Source organism: Microcaecilia unicolor, chromosome 6 (genome assembly GCF_901765095.1).
Source record: "Microcaecilia unicolor chromosome 6, aMicUni1.1, whole genome shotgun sequence".
Lineage (NCBI taxonomy): Eukaryota > Metazoa > Chordata > Amphibia > Gymnophiona > Siphonopidae > Microcaecilia > Microcaecilia unicolor.
Window position 1 is genome coordinate 211,315,000 of NC_044036.1, and position 21,787 is coordinate 211,336,786.

The 21,787-nt window shown below is 42.3% G+C and overlaps 1 protein-coding gene across 1 annotated transcript in view; it reads left to right on the plus strand.

Moving 5' to 3' along the window:
• LOC115471985 (histone acetyltransferase KAT2A-like) overlaps window positions 1-21,787 on the plus strand; it is a 754,860-nt gene that overhangs the window by 451,347 nt on the left and 281,726 nt on the right. Inside the window, 2 exon segments of the mRNA XM_030205993.1 lie at window positions 18,538-18,664; window positions 20,898-21,008. Of these exon segments, the coding sequence (XP_030061853.1) occupies window positions 18,538-18,664; window positions 20,898-21,008 (238 nt within the window).

Sequence of the window (21,787 nt, forward strand, 5' to 3'; positions counted from 1 at the left end):
TCCTCATCACAGGGTAAAGGAAGTCCCTGTACTTGCAATACATTCTTTACAGCTCCCCACCATTCTAGTCCATAATGTACTTTGTCTTGTCGGACAAGTTCAGCAGCCACATGTGTTCCTCTAAAAATTGCCTTTGACGGTCTGGGTGTCAATTTGGGCGGTGTTTCCCTGATTTTAGACGTGGGTGTCTGAGGATCCATTTCAATGGAAGGTTCAGGGGTGGCTCGGTACATAGCCGAAGCCGTCCCTCAACCGCAAATTGTGTGGCTTGGTCATATTGCTCTGATGTAATTAACGTTTTCAAATCAGGGTAAGTGCCTGATTTTGCACAAGATTTTCCTTTTTCTTTCTGTCTCACCCATTTTCCCTCCTTTTTTTGTTCCTTAGTCCCTACATCACTGACCTCATTATCCCCTCCCTTTGAACCGTCTTCATCACTGGAGGGGTCGTCTAAAGCAGAAAATCCCTCACACGGTATAGGGCGCTTCTGCTCTCCTTTCAATCCTTTGTCCCTTATTGGGCAAAGGGTTTCTCGTGTAATTCCGCCACCTGACTCATAAGGAAGTGGCCGTTTTTTATAATTTTCCTGTTCTTGCTGTATTTTTTCTACATCTGCATGGAATAAATCAGCCTCGACTGAAATAATAATTCCAAATAGTAAGATGTTTTTCTAAACTTTCTGCTTTTTCTTATTTTCTTGTATGTATCTCAATAGAGACAACAATTTTGGGCGATCAAACGATCCATACTGAGACCAGCTCAAAAAAGGATCTTTTGCATCATATTTGACCCATTTCACATGTGTTTTTTCAATCTGTTTTTTGTCTAACGGGAATAATTCTATGACGTGCTGCAAAGGGGTGCATTTTTTTGAACTATCTAAATCTAAATACAAAGTGTATACAGGGGGCTTTTCTTTCTTATCTGCCCTTTCCCTTCCATTTTATTCTGACTATTACAATTTCTCCGATATAACCACAACCTACAAAAATATACTAGGGTGCTTAAGCAAAAAATATATACAAAAAAGAGAACTACAAAGGAAAACAAATATACAAAAAGAAAAGTCAGTGTGCACTATTACTCACGCGTCTTCTTATTTCTTTTTAGCAAGCACAGGAGTCGTCGCCCGTATGTCCACTTCAGTAGGTTGATCACTCCCACGTCAGTGGTGCACAAGAAGTCAGGCTAGACAACGCTTGCTCTCAAAATCCTGTAAAACTTTCGTTAACAACAAACACTTAATTTGTCATTCGTCTCGCCCTTTCGTTCCATGTGCGGCATAAGTCCTGCCGCGGTCGCCACTTTGAAGAATAGGCTAGACGAATTTTACATTTAATATAAAATGTTTATTCACCTCTTAGTTCACAATTTACTGTATAGCATCAATGGTCTATACAGGAAGCATATCTGCACAAGCAAGAAAATGTACAGGCAAAGAAGTCAGAATGCTTGCTACATCTTTGTTCTACCCTGCTTATATACTGTTTTTCTTTGCTGTATGATTAATCTTCTCCTGACATCACGTGCATGCTGTACCATACCACAAATCCTTTAATCTTGAGCAAACATGCTTCGCCTGTTCCCCTTCACCTTTTCTTTTCTCACAGACAGTCAGGCGCCTGCCCTTTTTTCTTCATACTTCAGCACATTCTTTCTCCAGGCATGGGGGAGGTTGCATTATTCACTGTCAGCACTTCCTGCTGCTGTGACCTTTTCAACTCTTTCCACTTTATATTTCTTACACCAAGCTCCGTGTGTGCTGCAGAAATAGTGTCAGAAGTGAGCGCAGCTATGGAATTTTCCATGGAACACCAATTTCAATTTATTTATGGACAAACTGGACACTATGGAATCAATTTTGCTACCATCACTAAAGATGTCCAGATTACTGCCGCAGCAGGTGAGTGCCGTGGAGGACTCGGTGAGGGCTTTGGAGGACTGCCAATGCAGTTGGACATACAATACCTCAGTCTCAAAGCTAAGTTGGACAAACTGAAAAATCATTCTCGAAGGAATAATCTCAGTTGGTCGGCCTTCCGGGACAATGGCGTGAACCCTCAACACGGCAAGAGTGGTTATAATTCGTCTACTTAACTACATGCACAAAGTAGAAATCTTAAAGCATACATTCAGGAAAACAGCTCAAATATGAGGAACAGTACTCTGTTTTCAGGATTATTTGGCGGAGGTTTCCTCCGCAAGGAAAGCATTTGCCCCCATCTGCACAGACGTGGTGAAACGCTGTATTAGATTCAGTTTTGCGTATCCAGCAAAGCTTAGGATCTTCATAATGGAACCACACATGTTTTTCAACTCTGCAACGGAAGCCTCACGATTCATAGCGAGGATCTCAACTTCTTCTTCTCGCTGCACTTGCAATCTGGAACCCTTGTGCTATTCTGGAGTTAATATTGGTGGAGCAGTGAAGTGACAGATGGTGAGGATCTTTTAGTTGTGTTTGGTAAATCATCCAGGTTTTATGCAGCAGACAGACGGGGAACTGGATATTATTAACTTTATTAACTGTGACCTGCCCTACTTTAGTAATTTGAGTTACATCAACCTATGTTTCTACTTATTAGGCTTTAATAACTGGTAACCCCTTGGGGTCAGCAACAATACAAGGGGGCACTAGTATTTTACCATTCCATAGGACTACTTGACTTTTTCTATGCAAATATCTGCTGGAGGAAGAAGAGGACGGGTTGGTGGGGGTTATAGTGGTTGCTTGGTTGAGCCTTGTAAGATGTTTTTTACATTTAGAGTTCTCTTCAGTGTCTCTCTTATCAGCCCCTTAATAAGTTCCCAGTATGGACTATAATTAATGCTCTTAAGATATTGGGGAAGGGGCGGAGAGGTTGATTTCGGCATCATATTGTGGGTGTTGTGCCCTGGGTGGGGTTTGTTTCACAAGTAGAGTATATATTGTTTTGAGTTACTGGTTTCACACCATCCTTGTCTCCTTGGAGGGGCAGCTATTGGCAACTGACCTGGACATCTTTGATACATTTGACCAGGTCAAGGAGAAGTGGGATCTGGCAAATAACAATCTGCTGCAATATCTTCAGATTAGACATTACTTGTCCTCCCTGAGGGCAGAATATGGGGAGGCGTGGACATGGGGTCCCCTAGACAAGATTCTCCTCAAGATCCCATACCAGCTAAATGGCCTGTCAACCTGGTACAAAGTTTTAAACATGAACAGACAGGTGGGAGAGATGGACACGCTGGCAGATAAATGGAATGGGGACTTGGGCACCACCTATACTAGCCAAACGTTTAGGATGCTATTCTCAACATTATATGAAACGGTTAAGGCGGCTGATTTGCAGGAGACACAATATAAGATCTTACATAGAGCATACATTTCCAAGGCGAAGGGGGTACACATGGGACTCTGGGAAGATGACAGATGCAACAAATGCAGGAAAGGGGGGGGGGAACGTTGTTCCACTCCTTTTTAGAATGCCTGGCTCTGGTGCTGTGGAATGAAGCCATTCAGGTGATCAACACTGTCATACAGAGGACAATAGAGTGGGACTATATAACTTTGCTGTTAGGGGATCAGTCCCTTTTAATAGCACAAGGCCTGTCACAACCTTGCAGGAGGTTGGTGTATGTCTCACTCCTGTTGGTCAGGAAAACCATTCTACATTTTTGGATCTCTGAAGAGGGTGCATTAGGAGTGGTGTGGAGAACGAAGATGAGGGAAGTAGGCACACATGAGAAGCAAATCTATTCTAAGACCATTAGACCAGACAATAGGCAGTATGCCATGCTGTGGACAGACTGTTTGAATGTGATCACCTAAGTAGAAAAGAGAAAGAGAAGACGGGGAAGGAGAATGAAGGGCTGAATGGGGGGGGGGGTTCGAATGATGAGACTGGGAATGGAGAGTCTTGAGAAGTGCAAGGTAGAATGAATGGGGGGGGGGGGGGTTAAATAATTAAAATACTTTAGATCCTCTTATTCGGGAGATTGTAACTCACCCAGAGATACAAGGAGCGCAGTTTCAATCCCACACCTTTAAAATTTTGGCCTTTTCTGATTATCTATTAGTTCATCTAGCTGAGCCACAGCGTTCACTGGCGGCTTTGCTTGAATTATTGCAGGAATACGGGGGCTATTCCAACTTCCATCTCAATTTCCAAAAGTCTTTAGCATTTGCTTCTTCCGAACAAGTTCGCAGAAATTGGGTGGGATCGTTTCCCCTGAGGTGGGCACCCCATTCTTTTCGTTACCTGGGGATACAGCTTTCTATGTGGCCTATGGAACTATATGACCTTAATGTTTCTCATCTATTGGACTCTACTATAGGTATATTGAAGGGCAGGCAGGCTTTGTCTCTTGGGCTTCATGGGTGCATTTGTTTGTTTAAAATAGTGGAATTCCCAAAATGGTTATATATGATGCAATTATTACCTCTTAAACTGAGGAGGAAAGACCTTCATGCTCTAAATCGGTGCATATCTAGATTTTGCTAGGGGAAGAAGAGACCCAGGATCTCGTTGGTGTATCTACTGGGCCCTTGGCGGACTGGAGGAATGGGTCTTCCTGACTTATATAAATATAACCTGGCTATCTTGTTTAGACACCTGGGAGACTGGCTTTTGGACCAAGATTATACTCCTTCTGGGGTAGAAAAGGAATTTTTCACCCATACCATTTTAATTATCTGCTTCATTCTCCCACCAAGACATTGCCAATGCTAGTGAGGAATAATGCCTTGCTAAAGCCCCTAAGAGATCTTTGGAGGATCTTTTCAAAGGCATGGGGTGTTTCTCCATTCACTTCCCCTCTATTACCGATTCAGGGTAATAAGCAGTTTTTGCTGGGTCAAGAGAATATTACTTTTCAGAAATGGGCGACACTGGGATTTTGCGATTAGAGCATATTCTAAATCCGGATGGATCTTTGCTTTCTTTGAGAGATCTGAGGAAGAAGGGCAACCTTCGAAAGCTAATCAAGAAATGTATTAAGTTATGTCCAATAAAAAAGGTATCATCTTATTTTCTTTTCCATGTTTTATTTTGTTTGATTTCTATTGATAACCTTAAGAGTGGACTAACACGGCTACCACACTCCTCTACTTTGAGAGATCTAGAAGAGGAGATATCCACACACTTAGCAGATCAGTTTGCTTATCATCAATTAAGTCATTTTGTTTGCTCCTTAGATAGAACTGCTTTGACTGCAACGCTTTTGGATCGATTGCTCTCTTTCTTCGCTTTGGAAGATCGAGACTGTCTCTCAGTATCCTCTCTCCATAAGGTCTTATTGCAACTGCTTCCCATTAGTCCTCATGAACAGGTGAAAGGCAGATGGGCAGCAGATTTACATAGGTCACCGGATTCATTAGATTTGGTAGCTTTGGTAGCCCGTATCCCACAGGTAACAACAGCAGCTTTAAAAGATTGTATCGTTCATATATCTCTCAGACTCAATTGTTTCACATAGGTGGCATTGGTATGAGGTGTTATCTTTCCAGAGAGGAGGCCAGCAGAGATTTCTCCGTAAGGCAATACTAATAGGCAGGAAGGAAATCCTTAAGGTTTGGACCACCTCCACTCCCCCGTCCTTTTGGGGATGATGGGATTTGCTACACCAGCATATGTTATGGGAACACAGAATGATGGCACATCCCTTAGATGCAAAAAAGAGTTTCTGTCCATCTGGGAGCCTTATATTTTTTCCTTGGGTCCTAGGGTGCGTAGTTTTATCTTAAACTCTTTGTAGAATGCTTAGGCTTTAGGGGGTCTCCCAGGAATTTTTTTTTTTTTTTTTGGTATAGGAGGTGGATTTTCATCTGCTGTTTGACATCTTAGCTTCTCGTTGGAGGAGGACTATAAATGTCTAGGCTGCTCCCCCCTAAATTAGACTTATTTTAGTGTAATCACATTGCCTTTCACTTCAAGGGTGGTGTATTAGTTGCTATCTTGTCTGACTGTAAGTGGGAGGGAAGGGATGGAAGGATAAGGGGTTGGAATAGGTGTTGGGTTTCAGACTATTACATAGCAGAGTTACATTACAGTATAACAATTGTTGGCATTCTCTCTTTGCAGTTTATTTTGGTCAGAAAACAGAGGGTTGAGAGAAGCTAAGGTAGGGAGGAAGGGGTTATATTTCCGAAAATGTTTGGTGATGGCAATTTGTATCCTGCATTGTTTTTTTCTGTACCTGTTTCAACTGCAGTTTTGTTTGTTATATTAACAGAGTGTACCCTTACATATGTACATAAGTATTGCCATACTGGGAAAGACCAAAGGTCCATCAAGCCCAACATCCTGTTTCCAACAGTGGCCAATCCAGGTCACAAATACCTGGCAATATCCCCAAAAGTACAAAACATTTTATACTGCTTATCCCAGAAATAGTGGATTTTCCCCAAGTCCATTTAATAATGGTCTATGGACTTTTCTTGATAGAATTTATGGCCTAGGGAACTCATAAGGATATTAAACAGTGCTGGAGATAGGGGGGGATCCCGGAGGAACTCCACCAACAGGCTTTCAATAATCTGATTGAGAAACGTGAGATTTCACCTTATGTGATCTTAAAGACAAGAAACCCCTGAACCAACTTAAAACATTTCTGGTAATACCAATCTCATTTAAAATGAATAATAAACTTTCATGGTCCAGTAAGTCAAAGGCACAGGATAGATCAAACTGCAGCAAGATAGCCCTATGTCCTTTATTCAGTAAAGATCTTCCTTCTGACAGTAAAACTTCTAGTACCTTTTCTGTATTATATTGTTTACATAGACCAGATTGTGTAAAATGAATATTAAGCGATTCCAAATATAATTGTAACTGATTTGTAACTAAACCTTCCACAATTTTAGTAAATACTGGTATTGATGCAACTGTTCGATAATTTGTAACATCATGTAAACCCATGTTAGGATTTTTAGGAATTGGAGTTAACATTATTTCTCCACCATTTATAGGAAATAGGCCTTGGGAAAATAAATGATGCATCCAGGACCTTCTAGAACTTAAGAAAAATTGAGGAACTGTTTCTATTAAATATGGAGGGCAAGTGTCCAAAGAACAAAAGGATGAATTATACTTCTTAAAAGCTCTGGTTATCTCTTCTTCAGAGCAAAGACAAAAATCTGTTCAAAATCTATCCGCAGGGATTGCATCTACATTAATGAATTCTGTATCTTGATTCTATATGGGTAAAACTGTTAATAAGTGCCAATGAATAGTTAAGACATTTTCTGTAAAATATGTACTAATGCCTTTGCAAAGGGAAGAACTATCATTGTTATTTCCAGTAATTGAATTAATTCTTTCTAATGATTTATTCATTTAAAATCTGAGAATAGTACTGCTTTTTATCCTTCAATAAAGTTTTGTATTGATTTATAGCAATTCTCCAATTAGTTCTATATTAGTATTTTCTTTTCGCCACTTCCTCTCCAAGCTCCTACAAATTTGTTTCTGGATTTCCTTTTCCAACTACTCTTGTCCTTCATTTCATCAGAGCCAGGTCATGAATACTGGCAGAGCTGATCGAATTCCAGTTATCTAACAATGTGATAGAATCATTTTGTTCTCACCACAATTCAATCCTATTCCAAAACTCATCCAAGGCTATTCTACCCCTTGTTGAATACGTACGTTTAGATGGTGGTTTTTTGTTATTTTTTCCTTCCAGTTCAATGAGAAGTCCAACATAAAATGCTATGACCAAACAATAGGTTGCCAATTTATATTTTCAAATATGAAGTAAGTGAAGAATTAGAACATGCTGGCAGATCTAAATGATGGCCCAATACATGAGACTTTTGAGAGGAAAGATACTTAAAATTAAGGGATTGGAAAAAGTCAAGTACATCAATGATCTTGGGATCTGACGAATCTTCAAGGTGCAAATTTATCAGCAGTTAATAGAAAATACTCATACACCATTGTAACCTTAGCTATAAAGTAGAGAATCCACAAACGTGGAGAACTCAGCGAAATCCCATGGATAATCTCAATAATACAGGGCAGTGGGTAAAAAACCAGGAGTCCCAGAGTGAAGATGAACCAAATTTTATTAATCACTATATCGACTCGACACAACGCTGTGTTTCGGCCAAAAGGCCTACATCAGTCAGGAGTCTAAAAATAAAGACCATATATAAAAATAATGTAAGCAAAATATATAAAAGACAGATAATGTGTAAAAACAGTAATAAAACAAAATACATATATAATCTGGAATGTAAAATGAGGACCAAAACAGCAAAAACATACATATTGTAATAGTCATGTGTATGAAAAATAAAACAAATACATTTTAACAGTCACTAAACTTTAAAACATTTATATGAGAAATTAATTAATATCTCTCTATATAAAACGCACCTCCAACATTCTAATGAAGCCTCACTTTCCCAACGTTCTAAAGTGAGGTGGCAGAGACCACTTTTTGAACATCAGTGTTTGCCCCGCCCACGCGCTGCTGATTGGCTGTGCCTCAGGTGATGCACACAAAGTACGGTTCCACCTCCCAAACACTCACATGGACTTAGAAACCACCAAGCCTTTGAATGGGACCGGTGCTGCAGAGGAGCAGGAGTGGGACAGCGAAGAAAATGCAGCGGCGTTCAGGAAAAAAAAAAAAACACACACAAGTCCCACCCCTTCCTGAGGAGGGGGTAGCTACCAGCACGGGGACCAACCGCGAGGAAAGCACGGACGAAGAACGCCACTAAACAACCACTACATTGCGGACCTTACTCTGCAAGCTGTTCATGCGGTGAGTCTCCAAGCCGGCGTTCAGTGCCTACAACAGAGACTTCCAAACACATGCGCCCTCAGCCCCGCCCCCCCTACAGAACGCCACCCACATTCCACACTAAAACCAAACCAACCCCCCCCCCCCCCCAAAAAAAAACCACCCAAACGGAAACCTCCGGCGCCCAACCCCCCCTAAAAAAACGGATCACAGCCCACCTGAGTGCCCACCTGAAATCAGTGCCTACAAGGAGACCTCCAGACACATGCGCCCTCAGCCCCGTCCCCTCCAACAGAACACCACCCACATTCCACACTCGAAAAAAACCCATATCTACTCCTACTGCCTGCCTGCAACGGATCCCTCTGGTTTCAACAAAAATACAAGTGCCTACAAATACCACATCAGAGTGCCCTGCTGAATTAAGATTACTGTATCACACTCACACGCAGAGAATCACCCCCTACCAACCACAAAAAAAACCCACATCTAATATGGACAATCAGCATCACTCACTAACACACATACATACAACCAAACTGCCCACCACCCAAAATGCCACACACTGCCATGGACAGACAACATCTTGCTTTCACACTCATACACACACACTCCCTTCCCCAACCCCCTTAATACAAAAACTGAAACAGTAAAAACCTATATCTCTCTCTTACAAACACCCACAGAATCCCATAATCCCCCCCCCAAAAAAACACAAACACTCATACAGAACAACCCTACCCCACAAACACCCCCCCACAAAATGGCACACACACCCACAACCCCCCTCAAAACCACAAACACTCATACAGAACAACGCTACGCTACCCCACAAACACCCCTCCCCCCCCAAAAAAATAGCATACACCCATAGACCCCCACAACCCCCCTCAAAACCACAAACACTCATACAGACTTTACAACTTAAAAAAAAAAAACTCTTTTCCTTTAAAAAAAAAAAATATATCCCTTAATATCAAACAGAAAAAGAAAACAAAAACAAAAAAAACACATGCTAGCGCCCGTTTCATTTGTTTTGGAAACGGGCCTTTTTTACTAGTATATATATATTGTTGATAATAGCAATCACAACGGTTAATGAATTATGAAACATATATATCTAAAATTACTGTGTCCAAAAAAATGATGTTAGATATATAAAATATGAATAAACGCTAACTGCTTTTTGGAATAATGCGCAGAAACAGAAAATAATAAATAACAAAGAAAAAAACAAACCTAGATGCAGGAATGGAAATTGATCACAATGATCCTGATTCAGGCAATATTGGAAGTTGCAATCTGTTTTGCAGAGGTCTGCAAGAAAGGCATACTGTAGTAACTGAACAGAACAAAACAATGTAGCTGAACAAAGTAAATTGACACTATAGTGTAAAGTCAGTGGTGTGCTGGTAAATGTTTAACAACAGGCTCTCTCCCCGGTCCCCCTCTGCGCCCCCCCACCCCAGATTGCAGAGCTGGCTATAGCCGGGGAGAGAGCCTGGGGGGGGGGGGGCAATGCATTACTCCAGGAAAAAAAAATTAACTGATCCCAGGTTCCAATCTAATTCATGTTTAATGTGCGATAAAATGCCATAAATAAGTAAATAAATATAAACTTTTAATGTTGAGCACCTGATTCTCAAAGTGGACATATTCCAAGCACTATAATGAAAATAAAATGATTTTTTTTTCTACCTTTGTTGTCTGGTGACTTTTTCTGATCATGCTGGCCCAGTATCCGATTCTGCTGCTATCTGTCTCTTAACTCCGTTTCCAGGGCTTCCTTTCCATTTATTTCTTTCCTTTCCTCCTTTCTTCTTCATTTCTGGTCCTTAGGCTTCTGTCTATTTTCTTCATCCATGTGCAGTTTTTCTCCTCTCTTTCTTTTCCCTCATCTCATCTCCTTCCTCACGCTTCCCTCCCCTCCATCCATGTCCAGCATTTCTTTTCTCTCTCCCCCTCTCCATCCACCCATGTCCAGTGACCCTTCTCTCCCCCTGCCCTGCATGCACCCATACCCAGTGACCCTCCTCTCTCCTGCCCTCCATCCACCCATGTCCAGCAGTGACCCTCCTGCCTCCTCTCCCCTGCCCTGCATGCACCCATGTCCAGCAGTGACCCTCCTGCCTCCTCTCCCCTGCCCTGCATGCACCCATACCCAGTGACCCCCTTTCCCCTGCCCTCCATCCACTCATGTCCATCAATGACCCTCCTGCCTCCTCTCCCCTGCCCTGCATGCACCCAGCCATACCCAGTGACCCTCCTCTCCCCTGCCCTCCATCCACCCATGTCCAGCAGTGACCCTCCTGCCTCTTCTCCCCTGCCCTGCATGCACCCAGCCATACTCAGTGACCTTCCTTTCCCCTCCATCCACAAATGCCCAGCGACTCCCTTCTCTCCACTGCCACCTCCTCCCGAGTTGTTGGCAAATTCTCCTCCCCTGCTCCCTCCCGATCCGATTCGGTCCCTCCCTCCCGATTCCTCACGTCACCGACCCGACCTGACTCTTCGCATTCTTTGAGGCACCCGCTGCCAGAACTGACTCTCCCCCGCTGGCGCTGCCGGTTCACGCTTCAAAATGGCCGCCGAGACTTCAGCAGAAGTCTCGCGAGGCCGCCTCTGGAAGTCTCGGCGGCCATTTTTAAAGTGCGAACCGGCAGCGCCAGCGGGGGAGATAGCCAGATCACTCGTGTGAGCGTCTTGGCATTGAAACTGAAGAAACAGCTGATATGGGAAACAAACCTTTTGTACTGGAGCAAAAAGGGGGAAAAACGCGGGAAAGGCAGTTGAAATACCTAATTGGTGACGTGGGTGGCCTAGTACAATGATTAGTAATAAGTCATCTGGACTACTGTAATACTTTGTATGCAGGCTGTAAAGAACAGACCATTAAAAAATTCCAAACAGCCCAAAACACCGCAGCCAGACTCATCTTTGGCAAAACTAAATTCGAAAGAGCAAAACCGCTAAGAGAGAAACTACACTGGCTACCACTCAAGGAACGAATTGAGTTCAAGATCTGCACAACTGTCCACAAAATCATCCACGCAGACGCCCCTCTCTATATGTTAAACCTAGTGGACCTACCACCTAGAAACGCCAAAAGATCGGCCCGCAAATTCCTCAATCTGAATTTCCCCAGCTGCAAAGGAATTAAATACAAACAGTCATACGCTACTACTTTTGAGTACAAAAGCACACAGATCTGGAACGCACTACCCATGGCCCTGAAAAAAATGAACAACCTAACCAGCTTTCGCAAATCTTTGAAGACACATCTCTTCAACAAAGCCTACTAAGGACATCCTCACTAACTATTCCCCAAACTACTCAGATGCATCTAAAACACCTCTCACAACACCTACCTAGCACCTGCATGTAAATTACCTACCTTAGCTTATTATCGATTGTATCTAAGATCATGTAATGACTGCATCATAACAACACTCTGTAAGCCACATTGAGCCTGCAAAAAGGTGGGATAATGTGGTGTACAAATGCAATAAATAAATAAATGATTGGAGGACCGACAGATGGTGAATGACAGTTCCACTCTAAAAAGTATACAGTACAGACGGAAGAAACCGCCTGATGGGTAATGTGTGCTGTAGAAGAAAGCGAAACTAAAAAATAGATTCAATCCAAAAAGATCAATGGGATAAAGAGATGAATGTTGAAAAACGCATATTAAAAGGGGCATGTATAATAAATGTACAGCATATTTACAAATATGACGTCACCGGATACTAAAACCAGCAGATGTATTGGACGCGCACTGGACCATTTCTCCACCGCGTCTGGAAAAAAAGGGGGGGTTGGGCCGGGAAATGGGCATGCGGCAAAATGAAAACCAGCACATGTCTATTTATGCCCTGAGCCCTTAACGCCATCCATTGACTTAACAGTAAGGGCTCACGCATTACCCACGTGGTAACTAACCAGTGTGCACCAACTGCCAATTACCGCCGGGAATGCCCTCGCGGTAGAAAATAGAAAATTATTTTCTACCATGTGTTTTTGGTGCGCACCAAATGCGGAATTACTGCCCAGGGCACATGGTAGCCAGGCGGTAATGCCAATTAAGTGTGTGCTGCACAAGTGTAGGTCCTTACACACCTTTGTAAAAGGGCCTCTAAAAGCATTATTTGAAATCTCACATGCTAAAATTTGAAATGCAGGACTAGAAATAGCGTCCAGAAATCTAATCAATAAATTAGAGCAATACCCCTTCCCCATTAGCCCTCTCTATGTTTACATACTATTTTATATCCTAAAGGACATATATTCCTAATCGATAGATCATCATATGTGGATAATCATGTTTCTGTAATCAAAGCAAATCCTAACTGAGCCTGTCCTATCCAGTCCCTGATTATGTCTGCCTTATCTCCTACTGATCTGGTATTTACATACAAGAAAGGAATCAGAGTATAGTTAACAGGAATTAAATGTGAGTGATTAATGGGGACCAACTGTTTGGTTCTGTTTTTTTACTGCTGAAAAATAATGATTATGTTTCTGCTTATATAATCTACTTCTCTGATTAATCACCTAAATTTCATTAGGCAATACTTTATTCAATGCAGAAATAGTTTTCAAAATTGCCCTTAATGTGTATATCTTTAAAATGTGTACCCTACATTTTAGTTTTCCAGATTTATTTTATAATCCTGACATTTGCATATAGACACCTTAACATGTTTTAGGCCAGTATTCAGAAGCATGTATCCAAACAACCATACCTGCTATTCAAATAAGTGCTGCTGACGGGGATATTCAGAGGTGCTATTTGAATAGTGCCTCTGAATATTTTTGCTGACCATCTCTGCACTATGTGGATAGTGCCTCAGCAGAGTGCTAGTGAAGCCAGGGTGGTTCTGGAACTTATCCAGATGTTGGCAATATTCAGTCATCTATTTGGTTAACTTAGTATAGATAGAAGGCTATCCTAAGTTATCCGAATAGCAGAATGAACATTGCCACTATGCGATTAAGTTTTAGTGCTGACCACCTTATCCAAATATTCAGCGCTGACCACTATCTGGATAGTGATGCTGAATATCCAGAAATATTTTTATTACTGTAGCTGATGTTTAAAAAAACAAAAAGTGACTGCTGAGTTGACCTGTTTGTTTATACTGTTAACTGTCTGCTTGTTATTAATAGTTCAGGTAATATGAAATCATTTTTATTTTTCTGCTCTTCATTTAAGTCCACCTAAACATCTTAGGTTTTTTGCACATCCTTTCAGGATATTCACTTTCTTTGAGGACAAGCAGAACAGCACTTACTACATATGGGTGACATCATCCAACGGAGCCCGACATAGATACTACCTAGTGTTCTAGGTCTTTATGAACTTTTGGCAACACTGTACTGCACATGCACAGGTGCCTTTCAGCCTGACATGAGTATGTAGTCTTTTTTTTTCTTCTATGGAGCTAAGCAGTTGAGTTCTGACTAGCTCTCTTCAGCACGAGATACTTTATTTTTTTCTAGTGCCTTCTCTTGGTACATGGGATCTTCTTACATATTTTTCTTCATTTTTTGTTGTTCCTCAAATTCCATTTTATTTTCCACAGGCTTTTCAGCCTCTTAGGCCTGAGCACCCAGTCGGGATCTTTTTTGTTTAAAAAAATAAAATAAAAAATTAATTGAACCATTTGATTTCACTTCAGCTATTTTTGCCCCGATGTCCCTTAAAACTCCCAGTAGTTTTAAGAAGTGTTCTACAGGTAGCAATGTCATTTCTGTGACTGACCCTCACAATTTGTGCTTGCCGTGCCTAGTACTTGACCACAAGGCCTCTAATTGAGTCAAAAGGCCCAGCACAAGAGACTTTTTTGCACTTCTAAGTCCAGTCCATCTGCATCTAAGGCATCAGTCCCCATGGCTGGTGAAGCTGCATTGGACAGTGGAGGTGCTCTTGGCATTGAAGGATCTTCCCCTGCCTCAACATGAGGCACCAATAGGACACCATTGGACCAACCAGCATCAGAATCAACACCACAGATGCATCATGTTTGACATCAGCCTCATTGGCACCGAGGGATCCAAATGAAGGCGAAGGAGCACAGACATCAGTCCCACTCAAAGCATAGTGCCAAGAGTTCCAGGTCATCAGCACCTCCAACCGAGAAGTGTTGGCACTGAGAAGACCACTCCTCTTCCATGAAGTTGGTATTGATAAGCAATCTCCTTGATCCTGAGACTAGCCTTCCAATTTGGCTTCATCATCGTCACAATCTATTCCCATATTGACACCGGCCCCACCTTTGCTGATGCCTGGGCCCTGAAGAGTGACTCCGGGCCCTCTTGCACAAGGAGCTGGAGCGGATCATGGCACAGTGCAATGCCAAAGCCTCAAATGTGTCAATGTTGACCGTGGCTCTGCCCCAACCAGTCCTCGAGGCCCATGCCCTATCTGTCACCCATTTATCAGCACTGTTGCCTCAATGGGTTCTGTCACGACTGTGGTCATGACTCCACTTTCAGTCTCACCTTGTCTTCTGGTGGTCAGCTTCAGAGGTGGCTCCAGTCTGTTCTTTTCCTTTGCATTCTTGCCCCTTCTGCCACTTCCTGTGTGTTCCAAGCCTCATTCTGGTGTTCAGGGTGTTTCAAGCCTCTTTCCTGTTGTGCTTCCACTTCCTGTATGTTCCAAGCCTCACTCTGGTGTTCAGTGTGTTTCTTGCCTCTGTCCTGTAGTTGTGACATCATCAGTGAGGGCCTTTATAAGGAAGTTGAAGACATTCATTCAGGACCTTTGCAAAGCCAAAGGTCTCCAGGTTTGTCGGTGTGCTTGTTAGCACTTCTGCCCTGTTTCCCATTTGGTGTGCTTGTATTTCGCCTCTGTCCTGTTTCCTAGTTAGTGTGCCTGTGTGGCACTTCAGCTTTAGTTCTTCTGTTTGTGTGCTAGGGTTAGACCTTCTGCTTAGTTCTTCAGTCTGTGTGCTGGGGTTAGCACTTATGCCTGTGTTCTTCTGTTTGTCTGTGTGCAAGGCTTAGCACTTCTGCCTTAGTTCTTCAGCTTGTCTGTGTGTTGATGTTGGCACGTCTGTCTTGGTTTGCCTATTTTTCCTCTTGTGTATTTGTGTGGCCATGTAGCCCAGCCTTGAGCTCTGCCTGGTCTGTCTCACCTTGAAGTCTACCTAGTCTGTCCAGCCTTGAGCTCTGCCTAGCCTGCTTGTCCCAGTCCTGCCTGCCTACAGCTTCAGCTCCAGTCCTGTTGTTCCAGTCCTGCCTGCTTTCAGCTCCAGTCCTGCTTGTTCCAGTCCTGCCTGCCTACAGCTTCAGCTCCAGTCCTGTTGTCCCAGTCCTATTTGTTCCTGTCCTGCCTGCCTACAGCTTCAGCTCCAGTCCTGTTGTTCCAGTCCTGCCTGCCTACAGCTTCAGCTCCAGTCCTGCTTGTTCCAGTCCTGCCTGCCTTCAGCTTCAGCTCCAGTCCTGTTGTTCTAGTCCTGTTTGTTCCAGTCCTGCCTGCCTACAGCTTCAGCTCCAATCCTGTTGTCCCAGTGCTGCTTCTTCCAGTTCTGCCTGCCTACAACTTCAGCTCCAGTCCTGTTGTTCTAGTCGTGCTTGTTACAGTCCTGCCTGCCTTCAGTTTCAGTTCCAGTCCTGTTGTTCCAGTCTTGCTTATTTAGTCCAGTCCTGGTTGGAGGGTTTTGCCTGCTGCTGCCGCTTGTTGACAGCAGCCCAAGAACTCACATTGTTCCTGAGTCCGTGACAGTTTGCTTAGAGCCTGAGACCGTGACAGGTTCTAGTATCGGCATCAGAAGAGAATAGTGCTCCTCTCTAGCTTATTGAGAGATGAAGCTCCCCTAATGTCCAAGAAAGGGCCTGTTATTCGGCTCTCTCGCTTACATGAGTCCAGTAGATTAGGGCAGACACAGACTCGGCTTACTCAGGAGGAGTATTTTGTTCAGTCTGACTTAGACCCCTCCCCACCTCAAAAACGTCTTGGATACCTTCCACACATTTCTGAGTCTGGTCTCAAAACCAACGCTTAAGAATTTACATCAGTGCAGCTGTTGCTTACCATCACTGTGTAGAAGGTAGGCCCATCTCTGTACAGCCTCTAATTGTTTGATTTATGAGAGGTTTGTTTTTGACTAAACCTGCAATTAAACCTCCCATCGTGTCATGGGACCTCAATGCCATCCTCATCTATCTGATAAAAGCTCCTTTTGAGCAGCTGGACACTTACCTGAAGTTCTTGATCTGGAAGGTTTTGTTTCTGGTGGAGGTCACTTCAGCATGCAGGGTTAGCAAGCTTCAAGCCCTAGTAGCTGATTCACCTTACACTAATTTTCATCATAGCAGAGTGGTTCTTCTGAAGGTCAGGGTCAGATTTCCACCTTAATTAGTTAATTGTTCTACCAACTTATTACTACTAATCCTCATGCCCATCCTGGCAAAAGTGCACTGCACACCTTGGAATGCAAGTGAGCTTTAGCCTTCTGTCTGGAGTTGTCTAAAACCCATAGACAGTCCATCCAGCTTTTTGTTTCTTTTGACCTAAACAAAATGGGGGCAGCTGTAGTTAAATGCTTTTTATGCAGTTGGCACTTTATTCCAGAAGCCTGCTCTGTCGTCCCTCACAAGCACCACCTGGGGCAGCCCACATTGCCCTTCTGCTCAAGGATCCCCGGATAGAGGAAATAATAGATTTGGCATCCAACATTCCAGTGCCCAAAATTCTTGTGGGTATAAGTCCTGCACCCTAACAGAGGTACTGATGTGGTGATGTCAAAACAGCAACAACCAAAAGTTCAGCATCAGTCGGGTAGGAAGGCACCTGCTCATGTGCAGTACAGCTCTGCCAAAAGCTTCAGAAAGTCCTAGTACTTTGGGTAGCATCCATGCTAGGCTCTGTTGGAAGTTGTCACCCATATATGATAATGTGTGTCAGAGAACACCTGCTAAAGGTGAGTAGTATAGCCATACTGGGTCAGACCAATGGTCCATCTAGCCCACTATCCTGCTTCCAGCAGTGGCCAATCCAGGTCACAAGTACCTGGCAGAAACCCAATTAGTAGAACCATTCCATGCTACCAATCCCAGGACAAGCAACGGCTTCCCCCATGTCCATCTCAATAACAGACTATGGACATTTCCTCCAGGAACTTGTCCAAACCTTTTTTAAACCCAGATATGCTAACCGCTGTTACCACATCCTCCAGCAACGAGTTCCAGAGCTTAACTATTCGTTGAGTGAAAAATTATTTCCTCCTATTTGTTTTAAAAGTATTTCTATGCAATTTCATTAAGTGTCCCCTGGTCTTTTTACTTTTTGAATGAGTGAAAAATTGATTCACCTCCACCTGTTCCACACCACTCAGGATTTTGTAGACCTCAATCATATCGCCCCTCAGCCATCTCTTTTCAAAGCTGAATAGCCACAATCTCATTAGTCTTTCCTCATATGGGAACAGGTCCATCCCCTCTATCAATTTGGTCGCTCTTCTTTGAACCTTTTCTAATTCCGCTATATTTTTTGGAGATACAGCAACCAGAATTGAATGCAGTACTCAAGGTGAGGTCACACTATGTAACGATACAGAGGCATTATAATAATTCCTAGCATCCTGTTTGCTTTTTTGGCCGCCACCCCACATTGATTAACTTCGCTTTACATTGTATGAACAATGTGCAACTCAGTATCTATTGCATTCCCTCAGAATCTAAATTAGAAACTGCTGTAATAAAATTCTTGAAATCTGATTCAACTACCCATGCCTGGTATTAAGTAATCATTTTTATTTTTATTTTATTTTATTGGTGATGGGGCGGGGACTTAAGCAAACACAAGACACTTGCTCTGATTAAAGATGGTCGAGTAATTGGTGGCATTTGCTTCCGAATGTTCCCGACGCAAGGATTCACAGAAATTGTGTTTTGTGCAGTGACATCAAATGAACAAGTAAAGGTAAGCAGTTTTTCTTGGAATGCTGTTCTTCCTTTGCTATAGAAAATAATGTTCAAAATTATGCTGGTGCCTTTTATACACAGACTTTGCACCAGTTCTAAAGAGAAAAAATATCTAGAGAAAAAGTACCCACAGAGATTTTTAGCTACTTTTTATGCATGAAAATGTAAAACTACCTGTTTTGCTTCCTCCAATCAACCCAGCCTTGGAACCCACCTACTTTTCCCATGAGTAAAAGTATATGAATTATTTTCCAAGTATAAGTACATAAGTACATAAGTAGTGCCATACTGGGAAAGACCAAAGGTCCATCTAGCCCAGCATCCTGTCACCGACAGTGGCCAATCCAGGTCAAGGGCACCTGGCACGCTCCCCAAACGTAAAAACATTCCAGACAAGTTATACCTAAAAATGCGGAATTTTTCCAAGTCCATTTAATAGCGGTCTATGGACCTTATACTTGAGGGAAAAGGTAGACACTTTTTTCCTTTAGGTAAATGGCTGTTGAAAATTACCCCCAGATTTCTCTGTGACTGTTCTTTTGTCTTTTGAGCCATTATATTTAATCTGTTTTTATGGGGGGGGGGGGGGGGGGGGGGTCCATAATCTCTTCCCATTTATAAACCTAGAAGTGTCTTTTTTCATAGAAGAAACTGATGTTTGTAAAAAACTGATGAGCAAGCTTGCAAATCAGGTAGTTGGAAGACAACTTTTAAACCGGGCAAGAAGTTAATTGAGCAACAAGATTTAGAGGGTAATAGTCAACGGTTTATCCTCATGCAAAGAGAAAGTAATTAATGGGATAACCTCTCTTCTCAGTGTCTTTATGAATGATGTTAGAGATAGGTGAGAAAGAAAATTGTGCCTTTTTGGAAGTGATGTGAAAATATTAGAATCAGAGTATACATCCTGGAGATGGTAACTAAGAAGACAATTTAAAAAAAAACTGGAAAAAGATAAATAAATGTGGCAACTGTGTTTAATCCCAAGGAAATGTAGCCATTAATCATTAAAGAGATCTGAAGGCTGTTATCTCTAATCCTACAGTAGCCAGTCAGTATGATAAGGCATTTGGAATTATAATAGACTCAGAAAGCTAAAGATGTACTCTGAAGAAAGGCAACAGTAAACTATGGTACAAACATTCACATACCTAAGAAGCTGCAATAAAGTCCCAGAAGGTATCATTTTCCATATAATGAAAAGGTCAGTGACAAGGAATCATCACTTGAAGCTGAAGGGAGATAGGTTTCAAAGGAATATAAGAAACCTCTTCCATTAAAATGGTGATGAGCACCTGTGCCTGGAAAAGACTTGCAGCAGAGATTTTAGGAGCCATAATAGTGGTAGAATTCAAATATGCACGGAACTAGAACAAAGGGACCTTAGTGACCAAGGGAGGGAATAAACCACAAATTAATAGAACATCTGAGAGCACAGTAGAGATGCACAAGTAGGCAGACTCAGTGGATGAAGTAGTTCTTGGTGGCTGACAAAAATAATTTTTTAGAGCAACATGTAACTCACTAGGGAATTGCATTCATTTATGTTCTTTGAAGAATAGGAGATTTTCCAATTTGTGGATAAGGTTTTTTTTTTTCTAGGTATAGGTTTCTAGCTTTCTGTTCTCTAGTGAAAATGTTAATCAAATAATCATACTGGTTTTAGGAATCTTGACACTTTCTAATGATTGCTGAAATTTTTTCCCAGCTTGATATTGTAAGCATAGAGGTCAATATTGAAAATGATTTAGCCAGGGAGGAGAGGCTCCTGCCTGGTTAAATTGCGCTGACCAGCCAAAGAATGGATATGCAGCAGGATTGAACCAGACAGTGCCACCGAATATCTATTCTGACCACCATGCTTTTAATGCTGGAGCGATCCAGGGGTGTAGTCTGTGTGGAAATAGAACTAACTATGCCCAGTTAGCTATCGTACTGAATATCAGCCATACCTGGATAGCTTCCATGCACTGCCAGACGCTTGGATATTCCGTCCTACTGCCCAGCACTGAATATTCAGGTCTAATTTAACTAGCTATGTTCAGAATTTAAAGAATAACTGACTGCCACCATCTGAATAGTGACCCAATAGTTTGACCAACTACCTTAATGGGAACCTGCAGTCATGGTTTTATAAATATATCAGGGGAAGCAAAATAGTAAATTGTGATTAGAACAGTACAAATGGTGCTTCTTAGCCAGTACCTGACCTGTATATTTTATTCCTCAAGGGCTATGGCACACATCTGATGAATCACTTAAAGGAGTATCACATAAAGCACAATATCCTGCATTTTCTAACCTATGCTGATGAGTATGCTATCGGCTACTTCAAGAAACAGGTAAATATCTTTATTTAATTTATTTATTTGTTACATTTGTATCCCACATTTTCCCACCTATTTGAAGGCTCAATGTGGCTTACATAGCGCCGGAGAGGTGTTTACAGGCTCCGGGGTAAAACAATTACAGATTTATGTTGAGGTAGAATAGGATCATGTGGTATAGCCACATAAAAGATTCGTTTAGCTGATGAGTTACGATCTTCAGTCATGTTGTGTCGCAGGAATCAGTCATTTATGTTGGGTCAGAGGGATATGCATTTCTATTACCTTTCTATTCTACTGGCTTGCTCACACTTTTGCCTTAGATTTAGCTACAGCACTGATTTTACAAATAAGTTGTACGTCTTTTATTGTATATCTTTTTAAACTGAAAATCTCCTTCCAGATAAGAACTCTATTGATGAAAAACATAAAGTGTAATGCCAATATGGAGTTGAAGATAGATGTTTCTGTGGGGAGCCATTTGGGATGTTTCTGGAGCCCAACAGAAGAGTTAGCAGTGTGACTGGACCTGCTGAGGGCAGTGCTCTGCCCTTTTTGACATCATCAGAGGCACAGGCACTAGGAGTAAAATTCACCTAGTTTCCCCACGGTGCAGCTGTGGGCTCTTTGAGCAGGGACTGTCTTTCTTCTATGACCTATAAATGTATTCACTCTGCTGCTCCCCAGTATCTCTCCACACTCGTCCTTCCCTACACCCCTTCCCGTGCACTCCGCTCCATGAATAAATCCTTCTTATCTGTTCCCTTCTCCACTACTGCCAACTCCAGACTTCG